This window comes from Heloderma suspectum, chromosome 1, assembly GCF_057233095.1.
Source record: "Heloderma suspectum isolate Gila_16-S chromosome 1, 16-S_ref, whole genome shotgun sequence".
In the NCBI taxonomy this organism is placed as follows: domain Eukaryota; kingdom Metazoa; phylum Chordata; class Lepidosauria; order Squamata; family Helodermatidae; genus Heloderma; species Heloderma suspectum.
The window spans coordinates 241076238-241101316 of NC_139458.1; the positions used below are offsets into that span (position 1 = coordinate 241076238).

The 25079-nt window shown below is 44.6% G+C and overlaps 1 protein-coding gene across 1 annotated transcript in view; it reads left to right on the forward strand.

The window, feature by feature from the left end:
• Window positions 1-20750, forward strand: part of LOC146358858 (dual specificity calcium/calmodulin-dependent 3',5'-cyclic nucleotide phosphodiesterase 1A-like) — a 56241-nt gene extending 35491 nt beyond the window's left edge. The window contains exons 10-14 of the mRNA XM_084830299.1: window positions 189-312; window positions 2844-3043; window positions 13218-13496; window positions 15058-15342; window positions 20274-20750. Of these exons, the coding sequence (XP_084686425.1) occupies window positions 189-312; window positions 2844-3043; window positions 13218-13496; window positions 15058-15342; window positions 20274-20635 (1250 nt within the window). The 3' untranslated portion in view covers window positions 20636-20750. The remainder of the gene's footprint in view (window positions 1-188; window positions 313-2843; window positions 3044-13217; window positions 13497-15057; window positions 15343-20273) is intronic.
• The last annotated feature ends 4329 nt before the right edge of the window (window positions 20751-25079 follow it).

The following is a 25079-nucleotide window of genomic DNA, read 5'->3' on the forward strand; positions in this document are numbered from 1 at the left end:
AATGAATTCACTAGTTTTAATGAGACTTTTTCTGAGGGACTGGTTTGTACATTGCAGTCAGTTTCTGGGGGAGGGCTTTGTGGTTTAAGCCACAAAGTCTGCACTCAGATGAACTCTGGACTGAGCAAAGTTTATTGATCCACAGTTGGGAACCTGAGTTTTGTGTTTGGATTTGTTCTTATTTACAGGCTTTATTGATGTCATAGTAAAACCAATATTTGTTCTTCTACTTGAAGCTCTGGATAAAATTGTTGCTCCTCTTATACATGAAGCTGCTAAATCTCAATGTGTTTCCTCCTCTGGAGAACCTCGGTATGAACATCCTTCTTATTAGCTTCAAGTTAGCCTGATCCCTGATCATGGCAAGACAAAGGAGTTACAGTGATATTAACTGTTTTCTAGTTTTGCTTTAAGAACAGTTCTTTACAGAAACTGGGCCATGAGAAGTTACAGGGGCAGAGTAAGGTTAGCCTGAGCAAGGCTAGCCTAAGACACTCTGCTGCCTGAAGCAAAGGACAAGAACCCCTTCTTCCCAGGCCCCCTATTCCACATGCAGAAGCTGACTAGACTGGCAGCTGGACCTCACTTCAACCTGGACTGCACCAAACATTCTTTTATAAACATTTTTGGCGCATTTATGGAGTTGGGGAGAGAACAAACAGGGGAGGAAACGCAGGGGGCTGAAAAATCCTTAAAATGTTTAGGGAACTTACAAGGGTGGGGGACTTACAGTTTTAGCAGCCTATGAGTCAGTTGCAGCAGCTTTTCTTTGTTTTTTAAACTATTTTTAAAAACAGGTTTTACTGCTGCGGAGCTATCATAATGTCTGTCATGATGGAGTGTTGTACTGAAGTTTTTGGTTATGTTGTTCTGTTATCATGTCATGTTGAAAACGCACGCATGCACACGCACACGCACACATATAGGCAGCCATGATATGGCATTAGAGTCAGCCATGTTTTCCCACACACAGTGCACCATGAAGGATGCTACATTGTGACGTATCATCCTTCCTCAGATGCTTTGTGGGCAAAAATGGCCTCAATTTCAAGAGGGAGGAACTGCTGCCACAGCTTTCCTGCAGCAGTTTGTGGAGAAAAGTGGAGGTGGAGGAAGGGGGCTTCCCACATACACACACACTTGCTATTTACTGTGCGTTTAATACACACACAGAGAGAGACATCCTCCAACTTCGTAGAGATTCAAATTTCAGCCACAAAGGCTAGTACTTTTTAATCAAAAAAGGTTGGTCTATTATATTGGCCATCAAGCTTTTTTTAGCAACTGTGCCACAATCTGTTCAGTTTATGGGATAGTACTACTTTAGCATGGGCTGCAGTACATGTTGTTGTCCCATACCCTGGGGGCAGTTTTGCTTATAATCCATTAAACTGAGAAACAGGAGAGATCTCAATCTATGTCACAGCCAGATCTATAGGACATCCTACTCCTGTCCTGGAGTGCCACAAACTCACTACCTCTGTGACTTGTGGCTATCCATGGCCTTATAAGAGGTGTCACCTTAAACACTTTATTGCCTCACTCATAATTCAAGATCTTGGTTGAGAATAACCTTGCAGCTGTTAACCACCGCCTTGGGTTCCTTAAGGAGGAAAAAAGGCAGGATATAAGTGTAATAAATAAATAAATAACCACTTTTTAAAAGTATGGATGAGTGATCTACTGTTGGAGCTGTACAATGGAGAAATAGATGGTCACCAGGGATCTAAGCTTAAGGAAAAGATATATGCAGAAAAACAAAAATAAAAAAAGGTTACAGTGCCAAGTCCATAAGCATGCAACTTATCTTTTTTATTATGGCTCTTAACGCTCTAAGGATGTACAAAATAGTTTGCAGTTCACCGTAATGCTGAAAACATCAAGAAAGCATCAATTATATATGCTATTAGCTCTTCTAGACCATAGCTACTGAAAGTGAATTCTCCTCACTACTGGAGACCTTTCCCTTTCCAAGGGTCCATCAGGATTAGAGCTAGGTTAAGCTGGAAACAAGCAACTACCATGAAAGTCCAAGTTGCATCTCTGTAGATGTAGTAAAGTCCTTCCGCACAATACTTAATATAGCCTAATGTTATCCCTTTCCATAGCCAAATTTGTTCTATATTTACTCACAAGTAAGTCCAATTCAGCAAACTCCTTTCCAACGTTAACTTTTAAAAAATCTGTTTATACATACTGCCCATTTTATTGCTCGTGTTAATTGGAGCTGAGGGCTTGGTGGTGAAGCATCTTAATTGCCCTTTAAATAGCCATTTTTAGTTGCTCCATTTTCTGATCCTGAAAGAGGGGGCATTGATCTTCAGGCCCAGGCCTACATAGCCAAAACAGCAGCACCCACATACAAGAAGGAGGTATCAGCCAACCTGTGGGGAGAGGAACCCTGAGTTTGCAGAACTACACACAAATCTTTAGGGGGGGGGGGCCTTTTTCAATTTGGAGAATCCCAAAACAGCCTAGTGAGGACTGAGCATGCTCAGTGCCTGTAGAACGGTGACTGACTGGTAGGTGGAAAAACAGAAAACTAGGTAGGATGTGGAGTGGTTAGTAAAGAAGGAGGGAGGAAGAAATCATAGATAAAAAAATTGTAGAGAGCCTACAAGACAAACTGCAAGATTTTGTTACAGCGTCCCACTTGTTTTTTGTTTTTCTATTTATTTTTGATAGTGGAGCAAGTCATTGCTACTTGTAGCAACTACCATCAATTTAGGCCTTTCATGCTAATTTCAAATTTGACATTTGCTTCTTCACAGTACTAAACCATTCAAAAATCAGTTCAATAACTGCAACCTAATTCATTGCTTACAATGTTCTTTTATTTTTAGCCGGAAGCCACCTACAGGAGTAAGCAAAACTGAGAGGAAAGAAAATCTTAATGGGCACAAGCTCTCAGGTGAAAATACAACTTGCTCAGAAAGACAGCTTTTAGCTGCCTTAAATGTACCGAGCTTTAGGGACCAGTTGATGCTGAATATTCAAACAAACAGAAATAAGTGGAAAGAGAGTCAGGTGACTACAACTAAAGGTATGATAACATTAAAATAATTACTTCTGGTCTTAATGTAGATTTTTATAAGGTATCAAAACTTCCGCTTTTTCTTTTCATAAGGTTTTTAAAGGTGGCTTCACTTTGTAGTTCAGCCTTTCCCAACTCAGTGTCCTCCAGCCCCCATTATCTCCCAGCCAGCATAGCCAGGATGATGGTACTTGCACTCCACCACATCTGGAGGACACCAGACTGAAGAAGGTTGTTCTGGTTTATTGCAAACTGTACACATGCAGAACTGGTGAGAATTAATGCTGCCTTTCTACGCTGTGGTTTGTAAATCAGGAACCATCTATAGCAAAGATGGGAACCCTCTGGCCTGCGGGCGGAATTCAGCTTGCCAGGTGTTCACATCTGAACTGCAAAGACTCCAGGTGAGGCCTGTCCCTGAGGCCATGCCTCCTCAGAGAAGCAGGAGGAGTCAGGAGAGGGGCTCCCGACAAAGCTGTGGCCTCAAGGGACACTCCTTGAGGCTGCAGCTCAGTCTGCTCCACGCCTCCCTCACCTTTCCCCAACTGGGAAAGGCAAGGGGAAAGGCAAGCCAGCTCCTGACTGAGCCAACACACTGAGGTGCTGCTCCTGGAGGCACTGGCTCAGTGGGGTGGAGTACAGAGTTTGCATGGGGGTTCTTGAGTGCTCTGCATTGCCCTGTCAACAACTTCAGGAAGTGATTGAACAAGGGGGTGGGGAAAGGGAAGGGGACAAACACTGCCAACTCCATCACTTCTACTGTGTGGACAGACCAGGCCCAGCACAAGGTCTCTTGCCTTTGCTGCAGTGGCTCTAAGGGGAACTATGCATCCAGAAGAAGTGGCCATGGGGCTCTCGCTGGAGTCTGCATGGCTCTCGTGAGAGTTCACATGGTCTTCATGAAACCTTGTGGGGGATCGTGTGGCCCTCGCAAAATCTCCACAGCTGCTTCTTCCAGCTGTGCATGATGAGGGAAGAAGAAGGCGGGCGGCTGTTCTAGAGAGCCCTGGCAGCTGCTTGTTCACTGCAGCAAATGCCATGGTGGGAGAGCGGCTGGCAGGGCTCCCCAGAGCACCCATTAGAAGCTGCAGAGTTAGGCCCTCCTGGCAGAGGGTGGGAGCAGCACAATTTGCCACTTTCCCTGCTCCGCCACCTGATGCAAGTGCCACGCCCTACTTCATGGGTGGGCTGGCCCTGGGACAGACATGGTACAGTGTGCATGAAAAAGCACTATGTAGATGCTGTCTTGAAATTCTGGATGCAACAGAAAATGAAACTTTTCAAAAGAAAGGCAATGTGGTGTGCCCATGGGCAGCAATGCACCCTCAGACACCTTACTTGGCACCCATCGAGGTGCCTTACCCTTCCTATTTTTTAATTAATACATTTTCTTACCAGCAGCTGGGATGCAATGACATAGGTTTCTGTTGGTGCTTAAAACTGGGTTCAGAGAACTTGTTTAGTGTAGTGGGACTCAGGCCCCACCTCTGACTTGTAATCAGTCTTTGGGGCATGTTACTTGTCTATTGCCATGCCTCCCATGGCAGCCATTTTGTGGTGGTGCCCAGCACAATTTCTAAAATTGCTAGATGTTCTCACAGCCCAAAAAGGTTGCCTAGCCCTAGTGTAATCTATCTGAAATCTATTCAAATTTACTTCACAACAGTGCAATATAAATTGAATTATGAACTAAAGCAGGTAACTTATCTGTATTCCCTTTCTCCAAAACATGAATAACTTTATAAATCTCTTTATAATCTCCCCATTGCCTTTAAGTTGTAGCCTTTCCTTGTAGGGAAATGCTCGAACCGTCTGATTGTTCTTTTGCTCTTTTCTATACCTTTTCCAGCTCTATGAAATCCTTGTTCAGATGGGGTAACCAGAATTGTATACAGTATTCCCGATGTGGCTGCACCATACAGTATTCATTTATTATTCATTTAAAAGATTTTGAACCCGCCTTTCAGGGTAGACTACCTTCACGAGGTGGCTTACAATAGTATAAAAACATGAACATACAAATTACAATGAAACACACACATAGCAGCAGCAGAAAATACTGATGTTAAGCTCCAAATGCAGACTGGAACAAATAAGGGAGTTCCAAAGGTGTAGGTCCACCACTGGGAAAGTTCTGCCTCAAGCACATGCCAGCCTATTGGCTCTTGCGGATGGGCCAGAGCGTAGGGCCTCTGATGCTGGGGCAGGCTCCTGCAGGTGTAGGCCTTCAGATAACATGGCTCCGAACCTTTTAGGATTTTAAAGTCCAAAGCCATCACCTTGAATTGGGCCCAGAAACTATCAGGCAGTCAATGCAAATGATACTGTTGGATATGTAGAAGGAATGACTGCAAGAATCATCAGGCCTCAAACACAACTGTTCTTTATTTATCACACACAGAAGTGAAGAACCCAGCAGAAGCCCCGCCCACTGCTGCCACTCCCAACTTCACGGGAGCTGCTGAGATTCAAAACAACAACCAAGCCACAGTACCCCCCCTGATACATAATAGATACAGAATAGGAATAACATGATCCAAACATGTAGCTCCCACAAGCAGTCTAGCATTGGAATACTAGCCACAATGTGTATTTTAAAAATCCCATTCCTAATAAGCATGGAATTTGCCCTTTTCCTAGGGATGTCAGAGAATTCCGCCACGGATCTCGGTGAGGCCGAATGCCAGTGCATTCGGCCCCCCGAAATCCATGGCGGAATGGCCTGCCACCCCCCTGCCCCCCGCGGATCCTCCCAGGGACGAGACTTACCTGGGGCGGATGTTCCGGATGGCGGCGGCTACAGCGGCGGCTTCGGCGGCAGCGGCTCGTCTTCCAATTGGCTGCCACCGCCGCCATTTGCAGTCTGGTCGCATCTGTGTTTTTTTTACATAGATGTGATAGGCTACGTAAAGACTTACGTAGCCTATCACGTCTGGTTTTTTTAAAAAAAAAAAACCGCGTATGCAAATGGCGGTGGAAGTCATAAGCTATGCCGTGCAGGGCCACCCAAGACGGACAGGTCATGGCAGAGAGTTCTGACAAAATGTGGTCCACTGGAGAAGGAAATGGCAACCCACTCCAGTATTCTTGCCAAGAAAACCCCATGGAACGTATCACAAGGCTAAAAGATATGACGCCGGAAGATGAGCCCCTCAGGTCGGAAGGTGTCCAATATGCTACTGGGGAAGAGCAGAGGGTATTTCCAAGTAGCGCCAGAAAGAGTGAAGCGGCTGGGCCAAACCCGAAAGGACACTCAGCTGTGGATGTGTCTGGTGGTGAAAAGAAAATCCGATGCTGTAAAGAACAATATTGTTTAGGAACCTGGAATGTCAGATCAATGAATCAAGGTAAGCTGGAGGTGGTCAAACATGAGATGGCAAGATTGAACATCGACATCTTGGGAATCAGCGAACTAAAATGGACAGGCATGGGCAAATTTAATTTAGGTGACTATCATATCTACTATTGTGGGCAAGAATCCCTTAGAAGAAATGGAGTAGCACTCATAGTCAACAAAAGGGTGGGAAAAGCAGTACTGGGGTACAATCTTAAAAATGATAGAATGATCTCAGTACGAATCCAAGGCAAACCATTCAACATCACAGTAATTCAAGTCTATGCCCCAACCACGGAGGCCGAAGAAGCTGAGGTTGATCGGTTCTATGAAGACCTACAACACCTTCTAGAACTCACACCAAAAAAAGATGTCCTCTTCATCATAGGGGATTGGAATGCTAAAGTAGGAAGTCAAGAAATCACCGGGATAACAGGCAGGCATGGCCTTGGTGTACAAAATGAAGCAGGACAAAAGCTAATAGAGTTTTGCCAAGAGAACATGCTGATCATAGCAAACACTCTTTTCCAACAGCACAAGAGGCGACTCTACACATGGACATCACCAGATGGTCAATATCGAAATCAGATTGATTATGTCCTTTGCAGCCAAAGATGGAGAAGCTCCATACAGTCAGTCAAAACAAGACCTGGAGCTGACTGTGGCTCAGATCATGAGCTGCTTCTTGCAAAATTTCGGCTTAAATTGAAGAACGTCGGGAAAACCACTAAACCGTTCAGGTATGACCTAAATCATATCCCTGATGAATATACAGTGGAGGTGAGGAATAGATTTCAGGGATTAGACCTGATAGACAGAGTGCCTGAGGAACTATGGACGGAGGTCCGTAACATTGTTCAGGAGGCAGCAACGAAATCCATCCCAAAGAAAAAGAAATGCAAGAAAGCCAAGTGGCTGTCTGATGAGGCTTTACAAGTAGCTGAGGAAAGAAGGGAAGCGAAAAGCAAGGGAGAAAAGGGAAGACATACCCAACTGAATGCAGAGTTCCAGAGAATAGCAAGGAGAGACAAGAAGGCCTTCTTAAATGAACAATGCAAAGAAATCGAGGAAAACAACAGAATGGGAAAGACTAGAGATCTCTTCAAGAAAATTGGAGATCTCAAGGGAACGTTTTGTGCAAAGACGGGCATGATAAAGGACAAAGAAGGCAGGGACCTAACAGAAGCAGATGAGATTAAGAAGAGGTGGCAAGAATACACAGAAGAACTCTACAGGAAAGATCTGAATGTCCCTGATAGCCATGATAGTGCGGTCACTGAACTTGAGCCGGACATCCTCGAGAGTGAAGTCAAGTGGGCCTTAGGAAGCATTAGTAACAACAAAGCTAGCGGAGATGACAGTATTCCAGCCGAGCTATTTAAAATCCTAAAAGATGATGCTGTTAGAGTGCTGCATTCAATATGCCAACAAATCTGGAACACTCAACAGTGGCCACAAGACTGGAAAAGGTCAGTTTACATTCCAATTCCAAAGAAGGGCAACGCCAAAGAGTGTTCAAACTACCGCACCATTGCGCTCATTTCACATGCCAGCAAGGTGATGCTCAAAATCCTACAAGCTAGGCTTCAGCAGTATGCGAACCGAGAACTACCGGAAGTACAAGCTGGGTTTCGAAGAGGCAGAGGAACTAGAGATCAAATCGCCAACATTCGCTGCATCATGGAGAAAGCAAGAGAATTCCAGAAAAACGTCTATTTCTGCTTCATTGACTACGCTAAAGCCTTTGATTGTGTGGATCACAACAAACTGTGGCAAATTCTTAAAGTGATGGGAGTACCAGACCACCTTACCTGTCTCCTGAGAAACCTGTACGAGGGTCAAGAAGCAACAGTAAGAACCAGACATGGAACAACCAATTGGTTCAAAATTGGGAAAGGAGTACGACAAGGCTGCATATTGTCACCCTGCTTATTTAACTTATATGCAGAGTACATCATGAGAAATGCCGGGTTGGATGAATCAGAGGTCGGAATTAAGATTGCTGGGAGAATTATCAACAACCTCCGATATGCAGACGATACCACCCTAATGGCAGAAAGCGAAGAGGATCTCAAGAGCCTCTTGTTGAGGGTGAAAGAGGAGAGTGCAAAAGCTGGTTTGAAACTCAACATTAAAAAAACGAAGATCATGGCATCTGGCCCCATCACTTCCTGGCATATAGAAGGGGAAGAAATGGAAGCAGTGACAGATTTTACTTTCTTGGGCTCCAAGATCACCACAGACGGTGACTGTAGCCATGAAATTAAAAGACGCTTGCTCCTTGGGAGGAAAGCTATGGCCAACCTAGACAGCATAGTAAGAAGCAGAGACATCACCTTGCCGACAAAGGTCCGTCTAATCAAAGCTATGGTTTTCCCAATAGTAATGTATGGCTGTGAGAGCTGGACTATAAGGAAGGCTGAGCGCCGAAGAATTGATGCTTTCGAACTGTGGTGCTGGAGAAGACTCTTACGAGTCCCCTGGACTGCAAGGAGGTCAAATCAGTCAATCCTAAAGGAAATCAACCCTGAGTGCTCATTGGAAGGACAGATAATGAAGCTGAAGCTCCAATATTTTGGCCACCTAATGCGAAGAGAAAACTCTCTGGAAAAGACCCTGATGCTGGGAAAGACTGAAGGCAAAAGGAGAAGGGGACGGCAGAGGATGAGATGGCTAGATAGCATCACTGATGCAATGAATATGAACTTGAGCACGCTCCGGGAGAGAGCGCAGGACAGGAAGGCCTGGCGTGCTCTGTTCCATGGGGTCACGAAGAGTCGGACACGACTGAACGACTGAACAACAACAACAACAATGGCCGCCACTATTTCTGTTCCTTATTTTTGGCCATCTTAGTCTACGTAAATATTTATGTAGACTAAGATGGTGAAAATAAAGGGGAACGCAAATAGCGCCCACTACGCTATTTGCGTTCCCCCTTATTTTCGCCATCTTAGTCTACGTAAATATTTATGTAGATTAAGACGGTGAAAATAAAGGGAATGCAAATAGCGCCCACTACGCTATTTGCGTTCCCCCTTATTTTTGCCGTCTTAGTCTACGTAAATATTTACGTAGACTAAGACGGCCAAAAATAAGGAAGGCGGCCGTAGCCGCCGCCATTTGCATACGCGTGTTTGTTTTTTTAAACCCAGACGTGATAGGCTACGTAAGTCTTTATGTAGCCTATCACGGCTGAATGCAAACAGTGGCAGCTACGGCAGCTGCCATTTGCGTCCCTGCTAGCCAGCGGCCGGATGTCCGGTTGCTGGCAGAGCTGGCCGGCAGCTCCGTGGAATCCCCGTGGAGCGGAGCCAGCCGTCAAGGATTCCTGGGGGGAGGGACAGAGCGCCTCCCCCCCCGTCAAGGATTCCCGAGGGAGGGACGGAGCGCCTCCCCCCCCAGCGGATGCCCCGACCGGAACAGGTAAGTGATTCGTACATCCCTACTTTTTCCATAGTTGCCACACGCTAGTTGCCATTTTCATTGAGCTACCCACTATAATCAAATGATCTCTCTCCTGGTTAGTCACCAGCAGTTTAGATCCTACTGATGTATATGCGTAGTTCGGATTTTTGGCTCCGAAGCGCATTACTAAGATTCAACCACTTTTGCAGTTTGGTTGTCCATTCAGATCATTTTGGAGATCTTTGAAGCCTATTTATTTATTTATTAAATTTATTAATCGCGCATCTGGCTGGTCACCCAGCCACTCTGGGCGATGTACAGCATATAATAAAACAGTTTAAAACAATAAAATTCTACAATAAAAACGTTTTCTAAAATACCCTAACCCACCCCAAATGCCTGCCTGAACAACCTAGGGATGTCAGAGAATTCCGTGACGGATCTCGGTGAGGCCGAATGCCAGTGCATTTGGCCCCCCAAAATCTGTTGCGGAATGAAGCCCCCACCCCTCCAACCCACGAAAGGCATGCGAAATGGAGCACTTACGTCCTCCCGTCCGCTCTACTTTGCAAATGACGGCTGTCCTGGCCGCCATTCGCTTCCTCCTCTTCCTAGCCGTGATAGGCTACGTAAATACTTACGTAGCCTATCACGGCTAACACAGGGACACCATTTGTGTCCCTGTGGAAGCTGTGATAGGCTACATAAGTATTTACATAGCCTATCACGGCAGGGGGGGGGAAACCCGAGCGTACGCAGATGGCGGCGGCTACCGCCATTTGTGTACGCTGGGTTTTTTTTCCCCCCTGCAATGATAGGCTACGTAAATATTTATGTAGCCTGTCACGGCTCAATACAGGGACGCAAATTACGGCGGCTACGACAGTGGCCATTTGCGTCCCTACAGGGCTGCCCAGCAGCTGGATGTCTGGCTGTGGGTGGCCGGAGCCGGCTGGCGGCTCTGCGGCTTGGCTGCGGAGTGGAGCCGGCCGGGCAGGATTCCGGAGGGAGGGATGGAGCGCCTCCCCCCCCATTGAGGATTCCGGGGGGAGGGACGGAGCGCCTCCCCCGCACCGCGGATGCCCCTGCTCAGAGCCAGGTAAGGGATTCGTACATCCCTAGAACAACCACATTTTTAATGCACGGCGGAAGCTCATTAAAGAGGGGGCATGGCGGAGTTCCCTAGGGAGGGAGTTCCACAGAGTGGAGGCCACCACAGAAAAGGCCCTCTCCCTCGTCCCCACTAGTCTAGCTGTCCTGGATGATGGGACACAGACAAGGCCATCCGAGGCTGATCTTGTTAAGCGGCCTGTCTGGTGTTGCTGGAGGCGCTCCTTAAGATAGGCTGGGCCGGAACCATATAGGGTTTTAAAGGTCAAAACCAACACCTTGAATTTGGCCCGGAAAACAACTGGTAACCAGTGCAACTCCTTCAGCACTGGAGTGATGTGATCTCGCCGGTGGCTGCCTTTAATCAGGCGAGCTGCCGCGTTCTGTACCAGCTGCAGCTTCCGAACCATCTTCAAGGGTAACCCCACGTAGAGCGCATTACAGTAGTCTAAACGAGAGGAGACCAGGGCATGTACTACCGATGGGAGCAGATGGTCAGGAAGGAAGGGATGCAGCCGCCGTATCAAATGGAGTTGATACAGCCCTGTCCGGCTCACAGCTGACACCTGAGCCTCCATGGACAGCTGGGAGTCCAAAATGACCCCCAGGCTGCGGACCTGGTCTTTCAAGGGTAGCCGTACCCCATTCAACACCAGGTCAACATCCCCAGCCTCCTCTTGTCTCCCACCCAAAGTACCTCGGTCTTGTGAGGGTTCAGCTTCAGCTTATTCCTCCCCATCCAGCCACTCACCATCTCCAGACATTTGGACAGGGGTTCTACGGCCAACCTTGGTGAAGATTTGAATGAGAGGTAGAGCTGCGTGTCATCCGCATACTGATGACACCACACCCCAAACCTCCTGATGATAGCCCCCAGTGGCTTCACATAGATGTTAAATAGCACCGGGGAGAGGATGGAACCCTGTGGCACCCCACAAGTGAGCGGCCACGGGTCCGAAACCTCCTCTCCCAGTGCTACCCTCTGGTACCTGCCGGAGAGGAAGGACCAGAACCACTGCAATACGGTGTCTCCAATGCCCAACCCCTCCAGGCAGTCCAGGAGGATACCGTGGTCAACGGTATCAAAAGCTGCTGAGAGGTCGAGGAGAACAAGGAAGGAGCATTCACCCCTATCCAGATGAAAACCAGCCTACACTGGTTTTCATCATCCTGAAAACTGTCTACCATATAACTGCTACCCACATGCTTGCTGACACTCCCCAGCAACTCCACCAGGCTTTTCTAATGCACACTGGCTCCATCAGCTGGATAGTGGTGTTTTAGTCTAAAGCGCATTATCATCACCTAACCCCAAGAGCTGACGCTGTTACTTATTGCTGTCTTACACCGCAAGGGGCTGTGCTATAGCATTCTTGGGCGCAAGAGAATAACAAACAAGCTTTACTTTTAAATGTGCCTCCAGACTCACTGTTCGAATGTTCTCCAAAAGGATCATGAAACGTTTGCCATCTCTTGCACTCCTGAGCTGTATGGTGTATTAAAGGAAGCACACTGTAGCAAGATGAAGATAGGACATTTTCCTGTGCTTTGAAGTATTAGATTGGAACCTAGAAAACCTGGGTCCCCTTCTCTGCTGTGGAGCAGAGTTGCTGGATGCACTTGAGCAAATGGTATCTTCGCTTTCTGAATGTGTTGGTCGATCTTTTGATCTCACCTTGCAAAATAGTTTTCTCCTCACTTTCCTATGTACATACATCCACCATCTAGTACATATATATCCATCAATACATCTGAAGAAGCGGGCTTTATCCCACATAACAATAAATGTGTTAGTCTTTAAGGTACCGCATAACTCTTGTTGTGTTTGCACAAAAGCCTAACAGTCTAATCCTACATGTGTCTACTCAAAAGTAAGTCCCGTTACATTCACTGGGAATTACTCCCAGGTAAGTGTGTACAGAATTGTAGCCTAGCTACCCTTTTAGAATTAGAACTCCATGCTTCCTCTTGGCATCAGTTTCCACGTGTAAAAAAGACGGATGGAAGCTAAAACGATAACAGCAAGAAACTTGCTCCTATGAATGTCTTACTCCAAACGACATCACAGTGGGTTCAGTGGAACTTACTCCAGGTAAATGGGTAAAGGAGTGCAGCTTATGAAAAGTTTCTTCAGGTGTTTAGACAGAAAAAGGTCGTACAGCTCCCAGCATTATATAGCCAGCTGGGAATGCTGGGAGTTGTAGGACTTTTTTCTGTCTAAACATGCATAGGATTGCATCCTTAACTATTAAATATAAGAACATTTATTATAGTCTATCCTTTTATAGATGAAACTAAGTTTAACAGCATTTCTTACATTCACCTTTTTAGAATCACCAGGGACAAAAAGTAACAAGGCTATGGATCAAGTAAGTAAAGGTAAACCAGAGGAAGAACCCCCCCAGAAAACATCAAAGGTCAAACACGATCCTCCAAAGTTCACGAGTTATTGTGTTGCACAACAAAGTCCCACAACTTGCCATTGCCAGCTTTGTGACAGCAGTGCATTTGAACCAATGGATGTCAGCTTCATAGTTTACAATGCAAGTGCAGCAGAACTGTCACAGCCACATCAGGATAATGATGTCATGGATGTCACAGAATCATATGGTATGGAAAATAATATTTCTATTCAAATGGTTGTCTTTGTTGAACCGTTCTTTGTATTATGCACAAAAATACATTCATGCTGTGCTTAAGTACCTATAACTCAGTCTTCCCCAACCTGGTGCCCTTCAGATGTTTTGAATTTCAACTCCCATCATTCTCAGCCAACTTGGTCTATGGTCAGGAATGCTGGGAGTTGTAGTCCCAAACATCTGGAGAGCACCAGGTGGGGGAAGACTGCTATAATTCAACATGAATCCAGTTAGAGGGGAAACCTATGTTTCCATAGAATCATAGAATAGTAGGGTTGGAAGGGGCCAATAAGACCATCAAGTCCAACCCCCATAGCTACAGGTTCTAGAAATCCACATGGGTGCAACACAATTGCATTCTATGGAATGTAGCACAGTCTCTTCTTTCATACATCAGAGTACAAAAATAATAATAAAACAGATACAGATTGTAGGCAAAGGCAAAGTGCCTGGCTGAGTCTACTAAAGTATTAAAAACCGAATGACAGTTTCTGTTGATCAGGACATCTGTCTTCTTGCAGAGCTTCCTGTTCTTTCACTATGACGTTTTCTACACAAGGCATTTATTTTGCACTCATCATTTCCTACTCATGGTTTTTTATGTGTTCTTTACACAATGTCAGGACCTTCTGGTTTTGCGTCTGTTTTTAAACAGCACTTTCGGCGACTTTTTTTTAGAGCAGGGGAAATGTGGTATTGTTTAAAGAAAGCAAAAGAAAACACTATTTGCACATGTGTATTTGCGCTATTCTGCTATACCATAGTGCCACCTAGAGGTTATGTAGTGGAAAAGCAGGAAAGGAAATGCTCTTTGTGTAGTGGTCAAATCTCAATTCTGCGACAAAACCGAAAGTAGATACAGCAGATTAACAGCCTCATGTAGAAAAGCTCTATGAGTCCCAACTTTATATATGAATGACTTCCCACTCCAGCCTAAGTTCTCCAACTTCTTTTCCCTACCACCACACCTCTCCCAGCCAACTAATTCTGATTCTGCAAAACCTCAGATTTTGCAGCACCCAATTAAGACATTTGTGTAACTTCATTTATTACAAATGTGTTAGAAGAGGTGATGCAGCAATCTAGACCTACCATCTGTGGCTTCCAGAGGAGTATTAGTTCCTAGAAAAATGTAGTTCCTGAACTGTGTGTGTGTGTGTCAAATTTTTCTGGTGCTTGTCTGGGGTAGAGGTTAGATCTCCATGGAATAGACCTCAGCTAAACCAAAATTTTGGGTAGTTCCAGCCAGTGCTTTTCATCACTGTAGACCACAGTGGGATGGTGTTATGGCTTATTCTGGAGACAATATCAGTTTTAGCTGATGAGATATTTTCAGATGGACTTTTAGATTTGTTGCTAGCCTCTTCTAAAGAACTGTCTTAGGGAGTTCCTATGGATGCACAGTATAAATATACATTTTTAATTTTTACCAGAAGTAGACTTCTAGATTATGTCTCTCATGTAAGATGTAGCACTATTTTTCATCTGAGGTAATATAATGAATGTCATTTTTTTGGATATTTGTTTTGCAGAGGAATTAGTAGATAATCAAAGCTCCTGGAGGAAAGCTGCTGGACAGACTATAAATTCAAACATACAGGAGATGAGAAGCATGGTTCCAAAAACAAAACCGCTGAGTCCTAATGAAAGTGATGATGTCATCATTGAGGAATTTATACCAGATGATCCTCAGCCCATAATAACAAGTGAAGCCCCTGCCATCACTGGTCAAGATGATGTCGAGCAGCCACCTAATATTGGCTTTATAACAACAGATTTAACTCAAAGTGACATGGAGATTTTTTCACTGTGGAATGGTAATTGTCTGTTTCTACTCAAGCTTCAATAATGGTTAATAGGTAGTTTTAGCATAAACCTCAGCCTTCAGCATTTCACAGAAGGAAACAGTGTCACTCCTCTTAATAAGTGGTGCTACAGGCTGAGTCTGGCAGCCCAGCAACATGCCCTGGTGGAAATGGTGGGGCTAACACAATCTAAGTCTTGTGAAGACACATCCTGTCTTCATGGGTGATTTGCTGCAGACTGGGACCATTTGGAGGTCCTTTGCAGCACATGACATCATGGCCAGTCCATGGCCAGTCCACAGCCACCCTGAAGTTTACCTGTGGGGAAGCTGCATTTTTGCAGGATACTTTTACTCTGTTGTTTTTTTTTTAATTCAGCTCCCCTGCAGTTCAGCTGCTGTGTGCCCATCCCTCTGTTTTAAATTCGGTGTGATTGGGGCGTTCTGAGGGGTGTGTCTTTCACCTGGCTGTGCCCTCAGTAACCTAGGTAACTAAAGTTACTAGCTTGCCTGTTTTGAGCTTTCAGAATCATGCTGCACTTCCTTTTTGCCAATGGGAGTAACTAGCCTCTGTGATGATGCACTTCTCTGATGTTTGTTACTTCACTTCTCTGAAGTTGTGTTACGTTGCTTCTCCTGTGTGAAGTCCTTTCCCTGATGCTAAGGGCTTTATCACTGTAACAATCTAGCATGGTCTTGGGAACACAAGAGAAGAGAAGCCTGTGATTGTGAGCAGGGAGAAATGACCAGGGAAGGAGAAAGAAGGGTTGGAAGCTATAACTCCATGGCACTTTGCTGGAATGGGGTGAAATGGGGGGGGGTGCTCTCATAGGGAGCCTTCAGATGCTGCACTCAAGAATCAGGGATTTTGGCTTCTTCATGCAAAAGTGCACACACTGGGGAAATGGGGGGGGGATAATTCTGTGACAGTTTGCTGGAATGGAATTGTGAATTACTCTCCATAATAATGTAGTAGCAAGGGGGAGCCTTCAGAATTTTGAATTAGTTAGTCTCCATTCATAATAATGTAGTAGTAGGGGGGAGCCTGGACAGGGATGGGAAACAAGCCTCTCTCATTGGTTGAGCAGCCCCTGTTGGGTTGATAATGTTCAGTTCTGCTTCCCCCAGCCAACCCTGGAGTATGTTCCTTTCAAGCGCTCTGTGACCTGTGAAAACCAGATTTCAAAGGTATGTTACACTAGGCTTTTCTTGTTTCATGTGTCCCTGATGGACCAAAGCCAATTCCATGAAAATCTGGATAATACTGCAACGCGCTTCTCATTCAGTTGTCATGAACGTCCCCCCCTAGACACAATGTGCCAGAAATAGAAGGCCAGAACTAAAATGGCATGCAAGCAGATGGTTCCAAATATCAAAAGTAGTGAGGTAAGCCATACACTACACAGCAAGCCAATACATATATAATTAGGGATGACGTGGGTGGCCAATTGGGTCTGGGAGTCCAGTGGACTTTCCCCTGCCTGCATCCCTGAGCCATGCCCACTGAGCCCCTGCTCAACCTGCCCCCTCCCCCTGCTCACTGAGTCACCCTGCTCACTGAGCACTCACCCAGGACCCATCAGCGAGAGCGGGGGGGGGGAGTGTGGGTCCAGGGGTGTGCAAGCGAGGGCATGTAAGCAGGGGCAGGGGATCGGCACGCCCATAGAACCTGGATGGGGGGTGCCTGTTCATCCCTGTATATAATACACACATATATACTATATTGCACTTCTAATCTTCAGGGGACACTGATCCCACTTTGCAGCTGAGAACACTAAGGCACCAGAATAAGTGTGCCCAAGAATAGTAAATCCATGGCACAGAATTCTTAAGCAGAAATAATTAAGTAATAAAACAGTATTTCTCAGTATTGCAGAGTACCTTTCCCATCTCACTAAGTGACTGCAGCCTCTCCTTTCCCTACACACTCTGCCTGATGTAATTTGTGCTGAGACCTCACCTCACCTAATTCAGCCTAGAAGTCTGTTTCAGTACCAAGACTAAATTCTGGAATATAGAAAGAAAATTTCAGTCTCGGCATCTTTCCCTCAGCACTGAATAACTACAGCTTCCTGCCCCCCCCCCACACTTAACATTCAGGAGCAGTTTGCTTCTGAGCATAGGCAAGATTTTCAGTACAAGACCCCACAATCATGTCCTTCCACAAACCAAATCCACTACCGGTTTCCTTGCTTCCCCTCCCCTTTTCCAGCAACACAGCAGACAAATTCACAAAATAAAAGATATATTTTTAACAACATATAAGCATGGTGCAAGAGTATGCATTTTTCATTTATGCTCAACTCAGTGTTTTATCGATAATTAGATGGGGTGTGCACACGAATCTGAAGAAAACACTTCCGCTACTCCAAATCCTCCTGCCTTTCCTGCCCCTCAGACTTTCAGTGCTGCTCCCAGCAGTAGGCTCAGGAGAAGCTGAGAGTCCCAGCTGAGAGTAAATGCATTGAATTTGCATTTAACACTTAGGCTTTGATGTGGAATTTAGAAAGAAAAGATCAGCAAAAGCTTTTAAAATAACAAATGTTATGCCCGTCTCTTAGCCTGCATCAAATCACAAAACTAGTCATTATATGAAAATTATAGTTGTTTACATCACTAATACTAATGTAGTGTCAAAAATGTGTATAAGCTTGTATACATACAACTTTGAAAACTGTTTTGTTATATCTATTGTAGCATAGGTAGATATATATAGTGCACAAAAATGGAGTGCAGTCCTGAAATTGAGGATTAGCGATAGATGGACCCATCTCTGTCCAGGGCGGGGGGAGCTTGACAAGCTCCCTCCCCCCAGCCTGGACCACCCTACTCGCTCTGCCCACTAAGCTGCCCGAGCCGCCCCTCCTCTCTGTGCCAAGGACTCCATCAAGCCCTTGTGCTTTATGCACATGAGGGCTTGACTGCCGAGTCCTCAGTGCAGCCAGCTCCAAGCACTCTCATCCTGGCCTCCTTGGGAGGTCCTTCTCCTCTGGAGGAGGCCAGGGTGAGAGGGCTGGGGTGCCGCCAAGGCCCTTCTTCCCCATGCCAGCTGTCAAGGGCTGGATCTACACTTACCCCCTTTTTTCGCTTCCAGTGAGGTTTCACTGCCTGCCTTTCACACTGTGCAGTACCCGCCTCGAACTGGAACCGGAATTTCCCACTTCCGTGCTCCCGCTTTCAATACCCTAATATCCTGGTATTTCCCCTTAATGTGCTCTGATTTTCTGGCTTCGCTACCGTATCTGTTCGTAGTCCCCTCCCCCGCCTGTCCATATACGGCAGTGTTTATATTTCCCTCCTGTCCAATCACAGCTCTCGATGGCCCCATGTCTTCTTCCAGCTACTGATCGCATAGCTTCCTCAGCAGCCCCCATTTCCTCAGCAACAAGCAAAGGGCTGGATGTGCGTGCACTTGTCGGATTTTGGAAGCTAAGCGGGGTCGGCCCTGGTCAGTAGTTGGATGGGCGACCACCTGGGAATCAGCCTTCCTGCACTGAGCAGGGGGTTGTTCTATCCCTTCAAATGAGATTAAGTTTTACCCCCTCCTATCCCTCACTCCGGATGTTTTTTTAAAAAATTAAGGCGTTATCCTCGCAGAATCGGGGCTTCTCCGCGATGTTTTTTTTTTTGAATTCAGGCATGATCTTCGAAGATTCGAAGATTCGACAACAGCATCATTTTACTGCATGTATATATAGAGATGCTTTGATCAGCACATATATATACACAGTAAAAGGATGTGTGGAATTGTCACACAGGACCATTTGCACACACTTGCTTTCATATATTTTCATAATTTCTGAAACTCATAACATCTGAATTTGCTGTGATTTCTTCATGTGATGGAACGTAGGAAGCCACCTTATATAGAGCCAGATCATTGGTCCATCTAGCTCAGTACTGTCAACACTGACTGGCAGCAACTCTTCAAGGTTTGAGGCAGGAGACATTCCTTAGTGGTATTAAAACTGAAACAAGGGAACCAACTCTCTCAGTCTCCTGAGTTGGAATTTAGCCATCTTTACTGTTCTTTTGTAGCGCTGCTTGGGTTATAGTTGATAAGATGTCTAGGCAGTATGCCAGAGTAAATGTTTGCATATTTCTGTTTTCTTTCTCCTTTTTTATGTTATATTGTAATAAAATCCCTGTTTGTGTGTATATGTGTGTGTACACATATAAATATATTGTTAGATATGATATTACTTAAAATATACAAATGGTTTGCTTTTGTTTTTTGTTTTTTATCTTTTTCTTTTAAGAAAATCTTTCTATTATTATTATTAACATCACTATGGGATTATGATTATTACTATTCCTTGCAGGCTAAACCTTTAATGTTTATTAATACGTGTTAATTGAATGGTAATATATGGCCAATGGAAATGGATTGTTTGCTCCCGTTCCTTTGCTATAAAACTGAGGTTATGATATGACACTGAAAGATAAGGTTCATCGTTTGTGGTGCAGCGGATTAAAGATTTAATAATACCTGCAATGTTTGGAAGAGTGCTGTATAGGTGTAATCTGTAATTGGATTTATATTTGGATATTTGGTTTGCTTTTAGATGTAATCCCTTTTTTTCTCTCTTATTCTCTCTTTTTTCCCCTTCTTCTTTTGCTATCCTCCCCCCCCCCCCCCAGAATACTGTATTGCTGGAAACTGAAGATTCTGATTATGTTGTTGGTATTGTTTATTTCATTTATAAAAATAAAATAAAAATAGATTTTAAAAAAAAGTTTGAGGCAGGATTCCTTCCTAGCCCTACCTGAAGATGCTGGGGATTGAACCTGGGACCTACTGCATGCAAAGTATGTGCTCTGCCACTGAGCTATGGTCCCTCCCAAATGCATGTCATTTTTCCATGGAATGCATGTCATTTTTCCAGCACAAAGTATGAATGTAGCAATTTCTTCTCTAACTACGTTTTATTTTCCCCTCCGCAGAAGAGGTTATGAGACGTGCAGCTGAGCAGCAGAAACAAGACCAAAGCAGAATGCCAGCTGATGCAGCATTACAAGTGGCAATACCAGGGAAGCAAAATGTGGGATGTCAAGGAAATGAAGGAGATTTAGCTGGTAACTTTATCCTACAAGTAATCTCTTTTGACTCCCCTTCTGTATCATGTGCAACACAATCAGGACCAAATTGTGATCCAGGACAGCAAGAAGTCACCAATACTCCAGTCTCAACGAATGATAATATTACACCATCAAATGTGTGTCAACAAAATGAAACAAACCCAAGTGGAGCTGCAGCTGTATCTGTCACATCTTTGAGCTATGGGGTCTTTAAAATACCCCAGTAAGTTGAACCTATAGTGTAAGATCACACTGTATTCAAGCATCGTAGGGACTGATATCAAATACAAGGCCATCTGACACAAATAAACATAGAACTTTTGGCTGTTGAGTGTTCAGCATTTAAGGAAAAAATGCTTATTGTGTAATCATTTGGCAGAATTTTTAAACATTCATTTGTCACTACAGAGTAGGTTAAAATCATTATCCATAAATTCATCTTATTGGTGGAAATGGAACACCCCCACCTATTCCCCATCCCCATCCCAAAGATTTTGAGTTTGTGGAACTTTTTTGCACACCACAGTGGAACTATGAGATGCAATTCACAAAAAGGAGAATGACAAGACTATATGAATGAATTAGTAGCAGTGTATTCTATGCTAAGAAGTGTATGTTAGATATTTATCTTCTTAAGGGCGCAATCTTATGCATGTTTAGACAGGAAAAAGTCCTACAACTCCCAGCATTCCCCAGCCAGCATGACTGTCTGAGGGATGCTAGGAGTTGTAGGGCTTCTTCCTGTCTAAACATGCATAGGATTATGCCCTAATAGGATTATGCCCTAATACTTTTATTCAGATTTTACAAAGTTCTTGTTTGGGACAGAAGAGAAAATGCAATGTAAGAGTAATATAGGTACATGAAGCTTCCCTTCTGCTAATCTAGCCAGTACCTTCGGACCGAGCAATCTGCAGAGCTGACAGCTGGTTTATGGGTATTAGGTGAGCCAATTACCAGCAAAAGCACTGTGACTGCTGGAGAAAAGCAACAATTTGAAACATTGTCAAATTAGCAGCTCTTATGAAGCTATTGCCAACACAGGTCTAATTCACACACAGCCCTAGTTCATAGTGTGTGTGTGTGTGTGTGTGTGTGTGTAGCATGGTATGGGAGCGAGCCTTGGGCTCATGTACTATTTCATGTATGTGTGGAGCATTTAATACGCTTATGTACATAAATTCTGACATGGGTAATAGACCGTGCTCACATACATTATCTCTCCACTGGGAAAAGAAGGTGGACAGATAATTTGCATGACCTACTTGTTGAGCCATTTACCCACATAAGCAGCAGTTCACACTAAAGGTTCTGTGTACAATAGGGGGGAGGACATGCAAGCCTGAAGCTTGCTGCTTTGTAGCATCAAGCTTGCTGCATGTAGAATAATAGAATCTTAAGAGTCAGATAAGCCCATTTAGGCCATTGAACCCAACCTCCTGCTCAGCGCAGGAATCTATTTTAAAGCATCCCTGACAGATGGCCATCCAGTCTCTGGTTGAATACCTTCAGTGACAGAGAGCCCACCAACTCTCTAGGCAGTTGGTTCCATTGTCTGACTGCTCTGGCCATTAGGAATTTTTTTCCTGATGTTCAACTGAAATCTGCCTTCCTGTAATTTAAGCTCGTTATTTCATGTCCTACAGTTTAAGATGTTAGAGAAAGGTTGTATTACAACCCTTTAGGGACTTGAAAAGTGCTATCATATCCCCCCTCGGTTTTCTCTTCTCAATGCTAAACAAACGCAGTTCCTTCAATAACTGGCAGATAAAAGCACTGTTCAAAGTTGAGATGTTTAAAATGCCTGGTTGCCCAACACCTAAAAACAACAAAAGTTAGCATCAGGCGAACCCCCCTCGGGAGCACCACTGTCAAAAAGCCCTCTCTCTAGTTAAAATATACCTCACCTCTGATAGAGATAATAGTTAGCACAGGGCATGGACTGATGACCTCAGCATACAGGCAACTGGGTATGGGAAGAGATGCTCCCTCAAAAACTTGGGTCCCAAGCCATTTAGGGCTTTAAAGATAAGCACCGGCACTTTTGAGTTGGACCCAGAAGCAAATAGTGACGTTTTCTCAAGACTAGTGAGATGTGGCTTTTCCCTTGGCATTATTTTACATTCTGCCTTAACTGTACAGCATATTGTTTACCAATATCTGCCAAGGTATCTTGCTGGAAAGGCTGCCTGAATCAGGAACTGGAGGAACTATGTTACAGTAGTGCTATTCCTGCTTGGGGGCCAATTCCAGAAGGTGGTGCTGTGGGACTACTGCTCAGCTCCTTGGCCTTTGTGCATCTATGGAGTTCAGCAGAGTTCTGTTCCCCATGCTATTCAGCATCTACATGAAACTGCTGAGTAAGGTCATTTGGAGATTTAGGATGATGTGTCATCAATATGCAGATGACACCCATTCTATTTATCTTTTTCATCCAATTCAGATGAAACAACAGAGATGCTAAATCAGTGCTTGGATGCACTAATGGACAGAATGAGGGCCAATAAAGTGAAGCTCAACTGAGACCAGATAGAGGTGCTGCTGGTGCGTGGTTCATTTGTCCCAATGAGTAAGCAGATGTGCTAGGCATGATTGCAACACCTGAAGAACCAGGCTCACCGTTTTGCAGTAGACACAAATTGCCTCTGTAGTACAAAGTCCTTTTTACCAGTTACAGCAGAGATAGCCTGGCTATCCATGCTCCGGTAATCTACAGATTAAAATACTGTAATGTGCTATAAATGCCCTTGAAGACCTTTCAGAAACTGCAGTTTAATATACATCTGCTTGTTTGAAAATTTGGACAGGGTGTTATTATGCCATTCCTCCATCAAATGGACTGACTCTCAGTCCATTTCCAAGCTGGTATTCACATTTAAAGCTTCAAAGTTTGGGATCAGGACTGTCTGTCCCCACATGTCCTGTCCAAACATTAAACTCTTCAGCAGAGGCTACCCTCTGGGTTCATTTGCTATCAGGTGCATTGAGCGGCTACCTGATCTTCTCAGTGGTGGCACCCCACATTTAGAATGCCTGTCCAATGCCTATACTGATGTCATTTCAGCACTAGGCAAATGTTTAAGTTTAACTATTTTAGTCTGCTTCCTGTGTCATGCTATCCATTTTAATTGATAGTTTTAGCTTGTGATTGTATACTTTAATTATATATTTTATCTTGAAACTTTGTAGGTCACCATGGGAACATGTTTGAAGGGTGGAGTAAAATAAATAAATAAATAAATAAATAGTTTTCAGCAGGAAGGGAGGGATGTCCCTCATAAGGATGACCACTGAGTAACATCCATTCTAGTTTTCTTCCACTCCCAATGTTCAACCATAGCCCATCCAAAGCAGTATTTTGTGAATTAAAAGAAAATATATTTGCCAGCTATCAAGGTCCAATTATCTGAAGTATATATAGGCTGCATTCAGACATCATGCCAAACCATGGTTTGTGCTATTTGCAGTTCACAACCCAAACCATAGGTTGCGCAGTTTCCCTCTTCCCTTGTCTTCTCTGGGACTCCCTGGATTAAATTCCAAACTGCTCATCAGTACCAGACTACTGGCAAAAGAAACATTGCCACATCAGCTGCACTCTTGACTGGCAGCAGAAATGGGCTACTCTCACCATGGCTGAAAGCAAAGAATATTCCTCATACAGCAGTCCCCTCCTTCAGTTACCTCAGAAATCCCTTTGGTTTGTTCTGTTGACTCTGATATTACTGGCAAGCAGCCACTGTGATGTCTTATAGTACTGATCAGTAGTGATTTGAAGGTACTTCACCACTTGCCTCACAGCCCCCACAGTCCTAGGATTGAGTATAATTACGACGTGGTAGCCTTATTTTCACCACAATCCTAACCGATAAACCTTGCAACCTGGTTATTTTGTTAGGACAGGGATGGGGAACTTCACGCCCTGGGTCCCAATCTGGCTCTCTAGGGATTCCCCATTCTAAAAGTTTAAAATGCCTCTCTAGTAAATGCAGTAACAGCTTTTGTCTCTCTGTGTGTGTGTTGTTTGCTTTTGGTATTTTTGCCCCCACCGAGAGCTTTTCTAAAATTGAATTTGGCTATTGGGCTGAACAAGTCCCCTACCTGTGTTAAGAGACGTGCAGGAAGCTCCAAGAGACCACCTCTCCCAAAATCTAAGCCATGGGAAAGTGACAATCCCCTTGACAGACATTCCCTTCATGTCTGGATGGTGGGGGACAGGCAGTGGGGCAGCATGCATGGCCTGCTGCTCTCCCCCTCCATGAGATTACAGAGGCATGGAGGTAATGCCCTAAGAGGACTTCGCATTACTACCTTTAAATCTTTTCTCTAGAAGGTCTGCCACCCTCATTTGCTGTAACAATATTATTTTAAAACACTAGTTTAAGAAGGATTTCATTCATCATTCTGGAAACGAAAAGGTAGGAAAATAGGAAGCTGTCTTAAACTGAGTCAGACCATTCGTCCATATAGCCCAGTATTGTCGACACTGACTGGTCACAACTCTCCAGGGTTTCAGGCAGGATTCTTTCCTTGCTCTAGGTGGAGATGTCAGGATTGAACCTGTGACTTTCTGCATGCAAAGCAGGTGCTCTATTTCTGGGCATAGGTCTTTTCCATTCTCTCCTCCACCCCCAAATTTCCAATTTTTCTACTGGAAATTTTTTAAATCCT